This window comes from Cicer arietinum, chromosome 3 (genome assembly GCF_000331145.2).
Source record: "Cicer arietinum cultivar CDC Frontier isolate Library 1 chromosome 3, Cicar.CDCFrontier_v2.0, whole genome shotgun sequence".
NCBI lineage: Eukaryota > Viridiplantae > Streptophyta > Magnoliopsida > Fabales > Fabaceae > Cicer > Cicer arietinum.
The window spans coordinates 5,975,044-5,985,176 of record NC_021162.2 but is presented as its reverse complement, the minus strand read 5'-3'; the positions used below and the strand labels follow the sequence as shown (position 1 = coordinate 5,985,176).

Here is a 10,133-nt window from a genome sequence, read left to right as displayed (position 1 = left end):
AAACAAATGGGAATAGGTGCAGCCATGCCTACTACTATTAATATGCAATTTGCAGACAGGTCCATTTGTCATCCAGAAAAGAGAATTATGTATTGATCAGGGTTGATATGTTTATGTTTCGTGCAATTGACTAGTTGCAAAATGAGGTTCTAGAGCTTAAAGAACCAGAGTCGCTTCCACCTAAGCTTTGGAAAAGAAAGTAAAAATCACTAGAGCTCACTAGTGATAGTTTCAAACACAATGTGACATCATTGAATCATCACATGTGCTTGAGTGGAAATAATTTTCCCCTTATTTGAAAGGTGTATCTGGGGTGGGGGAGAATGACCCACTTCCAACCATAATTTCTTCATTGTTGGATTTCACTCAAGAAAAACTTTTTTGTATGTGTTAAAGAAACACAAGAAAGTAATGGGTTGGCAAATGGTAGAAATTACAGGAATTAATCCAACTATTTGTATGCATAAGATCTTATTGGAAGATAATTTCAAGAATAACATTGAAGGCAAAAAGACTGAATCCAATAATGAAAGAGAGGTGGGCAAGAAAGAGATATCAAGTAGCTGGATGCAAGGATTATCTATCAAATATTAGATAGTGTGATGGTTAGCCTTGTGCAGTGTGTACCTAAGAAGGGAAGAGTTATTGTGGTGCAAAATGAAAGGAATAAAATGATCCCAACCAGTACTATCAAAAGTTAGAGGGTATGTATGCACTACAAGATGCTCAACAAGGTCACTAGGAAATATCATTTACCCTTGCCATTCATTGACTAGATGATGGATACATTAACAAGACAAAAGTATTTCCTAGATGGTTACTTATACTATAACCAAATTGCTATAGCACTTGAGGTTTAAGAGAAGACAATCTTCGCCCCTTATGGAAGATTTGCTTTTAGAAGGATAGCTTTTGGATTGTGTAATACACCCGTTACATTTCAAAGGTGCATAATATCCATCTTTTTTTATTTGATTGAGAAATCTCTGGAAATATTTATGGATGATTTTTCTGTTTTTCAAGAATCATTCCATTAGTGTTTACATAATTTAGAGCGAGTATAGAGTGATGTTAAGAAACCAACTTGGTGTTAGAACTAGGAGAAATGTCGTTTCATGGTTAAAGAGGGGATTTTATAAGGACATAAGATTTATAATAAATAATTATTTTTTGTTGAGTTAATAGTGCTTTAAATCCTGCAACAGGGACAATCCCGTTTTAGTCTTCGTATATTTTTTCTTCAGATTATACCATGTAATTACATATTCCTTTACTTTTAATCGTTGGTAGAATCTAATCATCCAAAATTATTGAGGTATCAAACCCAGGCAACATTCTTTTAATGATGTGACATTATTTTTGGTTGCCTATTACTGTCACATTTGAGTCCGCTTATTTTATTAAAATAAATAAAAATAAAACTAAGAATTAAATCAATTAAAAAATTATTTTTGTAATTCAGCTTTAACTGTTAATTTCTTTATAGTAAATTTTCCATTAAAAAAAAAAATCGTCCACTAGTCTTCACCAACATATTTTCCACTTCAAAACAAAAGAGAGAAATCAAACCCGAAAAAAATCTGAACTTTCACAATTATGAAAAAAGGTGAAACTGAAATTCAATTCTTTAAATACTTGAATTTGAAACTCATAAACCTATCTCAGATCTCACAAACCCAGAAACTGAAATCTGAAGGAAAGAAAATAGATTTGAAGATGAACAAGCTTCAACCTCAAAAAATATTTCAAATCCAAAAAAAGCTTTTGAAATTGTTCAACTACTTCATCAACTTTTTAACCATTAAAGCAAAGAATAATAATAATATTGATCTTTTGAACATTTGTTCTTTATAGCAAAACCAGTCCAAATAGCTTCATCCAATTAAACATCAAGAACCTCATGTCATAACGATCTTACAATTTCACAACCAATAAATAATTCTACAACACTACATAGGCGGGCACAAATTACTCCTGCAACTGTTTATAAACCCTAGTATTTGTGGAAGTTGAAGGATGTTTATATACCTTGGGATTTGAGGAAGAACAATGCTTTCACAATGCATTCAACTCTTATTAATTTAGGATGCAAGCCTTATTAGATACCACATCATCAGTGTTTACCAGAATGGAAGTCTTATATCTTTGTCAGTCTTGATTCTTGTTATTTGCAAGCAAGTTATATATGGATTACCTCAAGGACATGCCTATATTACAAAACGAAGACAGCTTTTACAATCAATATCCTACTAGAGTAAACAAAATCTAATTATGACAGAAGAAATAAACAATTGAATATGATTGAAGGGAAAGTGAATTTTAACTAAGCTGGCTCAACTGACACTCCACACAACAACTAAAATCTCAATTCCATCAAAACAACACCAACTTGATTGATGTAAATCAAGATTATTAAAACTATATGGATGTCAAGTCATACTTGTTAGTGTAAATAGAATTTTATGGAAGAGAGGTAGGTGAAAGACAAGACAATGCTCAGCAAAATTAAATGAAGTGTTAAAAATTGGACAATTGAATCGGTCACCAGTCCAGGATAGGAATCTTAGTGTACATTTGGTTTTGCGGTGTGTTTGACCAAATTACAGTGAACCACCATGATATTGCAAAAGATACACTTTGTAAGATAGCATTCCACTGTAAGATCATGCTTTGTGATATTGCAAAATAACATAATTTTTTTCCTAGAAACACAAGCATACCAAAATATAGCATACCGCTGTAAGATTTTTAAGAAGGGATCAAATAAAAAAAAGAGACAATTAAGACCTACATTTCAATCAACCTTGAACAACAGGTTGAATGTGCATAAGCACAACAAATCATTTCAACAAATGGTAGTGAAGATAAATTATTCTGAAACAGTGATAACAATGACCACCAACCGACACATTTTCTAACAGGTGCAAACCATTTTTCAAGACTTTAAATTTAAAACCAATCAAGTCAATCATTTTGATGAGGAAGGAACTTTGATACATTGAGCAATAAATTTAAAAAGAGAAAGAAAAAAGAAACCACAATAGCTGTTGTATGAGAGTCAAACCTTGTCGGATAGTCATTTAAGAAAAACGAATTAATCATCAGCGTGTTTAGAAATCCAACCATTTATCATAATAGACACATGTTCTTGGAGAGACAACGCCATCTGGTGAACAAAAGCTGATTCGCGGACAAGCAAAACACGGAATATAAGGCACGAGACCATATTTCAATTCCCCTTTAACTTTTACGTTGCTTTTGCATTTGTAACAAACTCTGCCAACAGGAATAGATGCAAAATCCCCATATCCATTACTTGTCACCTCCACGATTGCATCATCCAAAACCAAGGTTTTCATAATATCTTCTACTTGCGTTGGTGTGACTTCAGAATTAAAGATCCCGTTCTTTTTACTCCACTCCAAAAATCCGTCAAGCGTGGAAACTTTCTGCTTGGAAATGTATTTAAAGCACACGTCCTTTAGAGCGGCTATGAAATCTGTATCAAGTTTCCCATCAGTGTACCAATTCCCACCAGTGATCTCCTTGGAAGGCTCAAATTCTATTGCCATGTAGTGCTTTCTACCTTTATTTTGAATAGTAGTAACTTCCTTTATCATACTCTTGGACATAAGTTCCTTAAGGGTTTTATTGAACACAGTAACAGGAAGGTTTGTTTCTCTTTTCATGTCTCCTGTCCATATCCCTATGTCTTTCTTGCTATATATGAGATTATAGAGTATACTCTCTTCATTTGTCAAGGACGGAGACACTTTTTGTCGTTTCCGTTGAGGGGAAGATTCTCGCAAACGATTCATTCCTTGCAAGAGAAAAATGTCAAGCAGAGTGTAATAAGTTATATCACTCAAATGTTTAATTGATAAAAATTGGAAGTACTTTACACTTTCAATTAGATAATACTTTCCTGAAGATGAAATTATAAATTATTAAAATGTTGAGTGAATCATGATATAGAATCTTTAAATCCTGTCCATCTAAATTTTTTTAACATGTACAAAGGAAATAGGCACTATTAATATAAGTCAATATGCACTATGTAGACAAAAATGATCATTACTTTAAGACATCTATGACTGACTATGCAACCATTAATAATAATAATTACTATATATATTTTTATTTTAATAAAAACATAAATATTCAAATAAAAAATTTCAATACAGTGCACTAAAATAATTACATACATATAAACTCCAAGTTCTTAAACTTTGAATAAGAATGAACTTGGATAAAATACACTGTGATCTAAAGCTATAACATGCAGAACCAATATATAATTTATAATATATATCAGGCCCAGCCACTGGAATTTCCCATCATTTGGCAATAATGACTATTCTTAACAATATTGCTCAAGCAGTGAGAATATAAAAAGAGTAATAATCGTTGGATAATCTAATGAATTAATTCTAACAGAAGCCTTTAAAGACTTATCTAATTTCCATAATTTAGTTTGCCTTTTGAAAGAACAAAGAGAAAACAGAATATAAGAACTGTAACATTGTTAGAAATCTAAAATCTAGAAAAACATTGGAGAGCTCCTTAAGACCAAGAAATAGTGTTAGAATTCTAAAATCTAGCAAAACACTGAAATAACATTGATTAGGGACCCAAACAAGCATCATCCATGGAAAGCTACTTAAGAATAAAGTCAATGACGGGGTTAATGTTCTCATGCTTGTTTGGGATGAGAGAACTTTTGTTCTAGACTTATACATCCTTTGTTTTCGACTCCTAATACAATCCATCATGGTGATCCTTTGAAGCAGATAAACCATTGAAATCCATTGTTTAAGAAGACGATATCTTACAACGTGCACATATAAATCAAAAGACAAATTCAGAAATTAGTTATAAAAGAGTAATGAATTCATATTTTTTCTTTCCATCATGAACACTACAACCACACCAGAACTTCTACATCTTCCAATTTTAAGGACATTACATTAGCAATACAAATAGAATGCACGACCACAAAATCCCCAATTTTAAATAAATAAGAAACCCTAATGATTTTACAAGCATATTTCTCAAATTCATAATCAATTACCTAATTTGTTAATTATAATAAAAAATACCAATCAAGAAAACCTAAAATTACGAAACTCAAAATACGAGATCCATTACCCAAAATCTTCACTGTTGGAGGCGAGCAGAGCGGCTGTTAGTGCTGTGTGGACGGAGAAATGGACGTGGTCGAACAGTTGCTGGCACGGCACACGCGATTGGACAAGAGAACAGGGAGAATGGTCGTGTATGCCTCGTGGGAGAAAGAACACAGAGACGGTCAAGGGAGGGATTACGGGAGAGAGAAGAGAAGGGAAGACGACACGGTGGTCGGAAGTGGTGCCCAGTAGGCGGAGCAGTTGTTAAAGTAGGGAGAGAGAATATGAGAAGAGAGAATTTAGTTTTTAGTGTCAAATGTGAGTGTTTATGACTTTGACTGCGTGACCGTTTTAAAAATTATCATCACATATTTTAATTTTAAAAATTGAACTCAATATATTTTTAATTATTTATTTTGTTAAAAATAACCTTTTTCTTCTCTTATTTTCAAAATCGTTATTTAGTCTTTTTAATTAACTTTGGTTATTTTTCACAGTAGCATGGGGCACGTGGAATCCCGTGTGAATCAGCAAGGACCACCTTGCAAGGCTAAATACTCCTGGGTGACCGATAGTGAAGTAGTACCGTGAGGGAAAGGTGAAAAGAACCCCCATCGGGAAGTGAAATAGAACATGAAACCGTAAGCTCCCAAGCAGTGGGAGGAGCTGGGGGCTCTGACCGCGTGCCTGTTGAAGAATGAGCCGGCGACTCATAGGCAGTGGCTTGGTTAAGGGAAACCACCGGAGCCGTAGCGAAAGCGAGTCTTCATAGGGCTATTGTCACTGCTTATGGACCCGAACCTGGGTGATCTATCCATGACCAGGATGAAGCTTAGGTGAAACTAAGTGGAGGTCCGAACCGACTGATGTTGAAAAATCAGCGGATGAGTTGTGGTTAGCGGTGAAATGCCACTCGAACCCAGAGCTAGCTGGTTCTCCCCGAAATGCGTTGAGGCGCAGCAGTTGACTGGACATCTAGGGGTAAAGCACTGTTTCAGTGCGGGCCGCGAGAGCGGTACCAAATCGAGGCAAACTCTGAATACTAGATATGACCCCAAAATAAGAAGGGTCAAGGTCGGCCAGTGAGACGATGGGGGATAAGCTTCATGAGTAATATTTGTGATTTGGATAAAATAATATTTTTGTTTACTTTTTTATTTATATTGTAAGACATTTAAAAATAAATAAATATTTTATCTAAATATTAAAAAATTAAATTATATTTTGATAAAATAAATAAATTTAAACTATTTTTTTAAATTGTGATTTTAGAAAATATTTTAATTTATAAATAAAATAAATTTATTTTAAAATTTTGATATACAAATAAAAAAAATATAAAATGATATTAAAAAAAATTACTTTAAGTATTAAAAGTAATATTAAATTTTTTAAACTAAATAAATAAAATTCAAAATATTTTGTTTAAACATTTAAAATTTTAAAATTTAATATATAAACAAAATTAATTACAACAATTAATTATCACATCATTGAAGAGTATTACATCAACAAAAAAAGGTAAAAATTAATTAATAGGAGATAAAAAGTATATTTAAGTCTAAAAAATATTGTAGTTTTAATAATTACAATTAAATTAAAAATAAATTTTTATTTTCTATAAAATTTCAAAATATTATTTTTAGTCTCTATAAAAAAATTTTAACTTTTTAATTCATAAATTTTTTTTTTTATTCATTTTTAATCTACAAAATTAATACTTTTAATCGGACCAAGAGTAATCCAGCACTTTAGGTCTCCCTAAAAAATAAATTTTTTTATATAAAAATGTTTCAAATCTTTTTTTTATTTAAAATAAATACTTTATATTTTAATATTTTTAAAACTAAAATCGATAAAATTTTATATAAATTAAATTAAATATTTTGTTTTTGTTGCAAATTATGTAATACTCTTCTTCTTCTTAGTACAACTAAATTGATTAATGGAGGTAATAGAGATGAGAGAAATATTAGTTATAAATTGAAAAAAATCATGAGACGAAAAGTGAGCACATTGCTATGAGAAATATTAGTTATAAATTAAGAAATCATGAGACAAGTGTGAACATATTACTAACATTCTTATTTCATTTTTAAAAAAATATAGAAAAAATAAATTTAAAAATGCCATTAAGTCTGCTAAAGAAAATTTCTATAATGATTTAGTCATTAAATTTTAAAAAGGTACCGTCTAATAATTTCGCTTTGGGTCGGTCCAATTTTTAATCCATTGAAATTTTTTCTATAAAATCAAAATAGGAACTAAAAGTGACTAAATTTTTTAAAGGATAAGCGAATAGAAAAATTTTAGGGACTAAAAGTGATTAAAAAAAATTTAGGAACAAATCTTAACAGATCATAATTTTATAGGAATAAAACACATATTTAATAATAAAATTCATCATCATTTGATTATATAGAAAAATTTGGGGCCATTCATTGGTGAGTTTATGTGCGGTTAGGTTAGATGTATACGAGTGTATTTTACTATGCACTCCCACAACAAATAATGGCATCCCTCCAACATGAAAATATAAATTTATCCTTCTATAAACCTTCAAATTTATTTACCACTCATTTTTTTACCCCTCTTTCAAAATTTTAAAGAATTCACCAAAATTTTCAAATATTTCTAAATTTTTGAAAAAAAAAAGTAAGTAGAACTCGAACTTTTCATACCTTCGAAATAAATTTTTTCAAAAATTTTGAAATAGAAATTTTCTAGATTTTCGAGCAATCTGAAACTTTCGAAATAGAGAAAATTTTGAAACTTTTGAAGCTTTCCAAATTTATAAACTTTCAAAAAATTTCAGATTTGGAAACTTTCGAAACTTTTTAAATTTTTAAAATACAATCCTTATTTCGAAAATTTGAAACTTCCGAAAGTTTCGAATATCTTTTGAAGTTTCAAATTTTCGAAATAAGGATTACATTTCAAAAATTTGGAAAGTTTCGAAAGTTTGAAAAATTTATTTCGAAGGTTTGAAAAATCCGAGTGCACTTGCTTTTTTTATTTCAAAAATTTGAAAATATTCGAAAGTTATGATAAATTCTGTAAAGTTTTGAAAGAGGTGATGAAAAAATTAATGGTAAAAAAATTGAAGGTTTCATAGAATGACAAAATTATATTTACACGTTGATGGAGAGAGTAGCAGGTTTAGGTGGGGTGTAGGATAAAATACTCTGCATAAGACCATCACTTGCCTTAGTTAAGTTGAGTGTCTTTGAGGTCAAAACTGTTCCCAAAGTTGAACCGATGATAATATCGATTCAAGGTTCAAAACTCTAACTGAGGTTTAACCGCAATTGAACAGGGTAACAATTAAATTTAATAAATCTAATATATAAAGAAATAATAAACAAAAATAACTTACAGTACAACCACATTTAAATTGTGGAAGCTCGTGGTCATTCAGGGGATCTTTTGGGTGCTTGTTTATATTGATTATTCCACTTGGGTTGTCCATGAGGACTCTAACCTCTATTCTATTACTTTTGATGTTGAAACATGTAATAGTCGTTAGTCTTGTACTAATGTGTACGCTGGTCATACCCTTTCAATTAGAGCTGAGTTTTGGGAACACTTTATGTAGGACCCGCTCTGACCATAATATGATGTTTCTCAAGATGAATGGAAAACCTACTACAAGGGGGATACAACTATTTCACTTTGAAGCTGGTTGATTACCCACGAAAATTATCATCAAATTGTGAAAGTTGTTTGGCTGCAAATCCTGGTTCTCCAAAAAAATATGTTTTTAGCAACATTTTTAAAAGAAAAATGCATCTTCAAGCTTGATTGTCAGGTATTCAAAAGTGCTAGAGAATGTTGATTATGTTTTTCTTGTGAGTTTGGAGCAAGAACTTCAATATGAATTTAATTAGATTATTTTCCAAGAAGAGCTCCTTTGGCATCAAATGCCAATGGAAAATTGGGTTAACCTCGGGGATAAGAATACAACCTTCTTTTATGTTGAGAGAGTGGTGCAACGAAAAAGAAATAAAATTTATGGACATCAGACGATGACATCCTTCAATTGAAAGTTCAAAACTATTTTAAAAGTTTGTTTTGCCCCTTAACTAATCAAAGTAATATTAATAGAGTTGACAATGTTAGATAATATTATTATATATTAGTAGTAAGGGTATTTTAGACAATTCTATTCTTTTATATATATACTCATTGTAGCCCTATTAACTTCAGTTTGGTTCATTCTATGTTATGAAACCCTAGAGTGGTTGTTTCTCTTCTTCCTCTTTTCATTGTTAACATGGTGTATCAAAAAGCTTTGGTTGATTTTGTGATCTACTATAAAGAAGAGAGAAATTATTTTGATAGAAAAGACAACCACCAAAAGAGAAAAGAGAAGAGTAACCCTATTCCTGATTTTGTTAAATCAGACTCACAAAAATATCGATTGCGCATTCGTTAACCGTTGGATCGGTCTGATATTTGGAAAGCAGGTTCGCAACATTCAGGTCTTCGTCTTCAATGGTTGGATCGGAGAAACAACGTCTGTAGGGGGAGAAATCGGACTCGCACAACACTAGATTATCCCTAATTTATTTTGTCTCTGTGATTATATTTGTCGTATTTTCCTGTCACTATTTGTTATGGTTGATGCTAAGGATGATTCTCTTCAAGCACATTGTCCGAAATTGGGGAGAACACATAAGAAGAATTTTAGGGGGTCATCGTCAAACGTTGTTGCTTCTGCTCCTTCTACCATTGGCTCTAGTTCTGGTTCTGTATACTCATCTGAGATTGCTTCCCAAATATTTGATATTGCATAACAACTTCAAAAAAAACTTCTTGCCACTCAATCACATGCCATGTCTGCCACCTCTTCTAAAGGTTTGAACTCCTCTGGTATGTCAGATATATCTCCTTCCATATGGATTCTTGATTCGGGAGCATCTCATCATATGACATACGATGATAAATCTTTTGTGTCTGTGAAACCTGTCTCGTCTGTGTCGGTTATGACTGCTGATGGCACTCCTA

General features: G+C 31.6%; 1 protein-coding gene across 2 annotated transcripts; it reads right to left on the bottom strand.

Annotated features, from left to right (window-relative positions):
• Positions 1 to 1,801: 1,801 nt before the first annotated feature.
• Positions 1,802 to 5,471, bottom strand: LOC101512478 (uncharacterized). Of its 2 annotated transcripts, none has more exons than XM_073365980.1 (3): positions 5,149 to 5,471; positions 3,124 to 3,820; positions 1,802 to 2,207 (listed from the first exon to the last, which is right to left on the bottom strand). In XM_073365980.1, exons 2-3 carry the CDS (start codon positions 3,816 to 3,818, stop codon positions 2,180 to 2,182), a joined length of 723 nt encoding a protein of 240 aa, XP_073222081.1. In that variant the 5' UTR covers positions 3,819 to 3,820; positions 5,149 to 5,471; the 3' UTR covers positions 1,802 to 2,179. The 2 variants fall into 2 exon arrangements, with proteins under 2 accessions (XP_073222081.1, XP_004491902.1); XM_004491845.4 differs by having other exon boundaries at positions 3,065 to 3,820; positions 5,149 to 5,469.
• Positions 5,472 to 10,133: the final 4,662 nt, after the last annotated feature.

What these genes read in the sequence shown, in the direction of transcription:
- LOC101512478 (XM_073365980.1), bottom strand. Translation starts at nt 3,818, where the DNA reads ATGAATCGTTTGCGAGAATCTTCCCCTCAACGGAAACGACAAAAAGTG. An exon ending in TGTGTCTATTATGATAAATG is followed by an intron (nt 2,208 to 3,123) that starts GTTGGATTTCTA and finishes TTTGTAATATAG; the next exon opens with GCATGTCCTTGAGGTAATCC.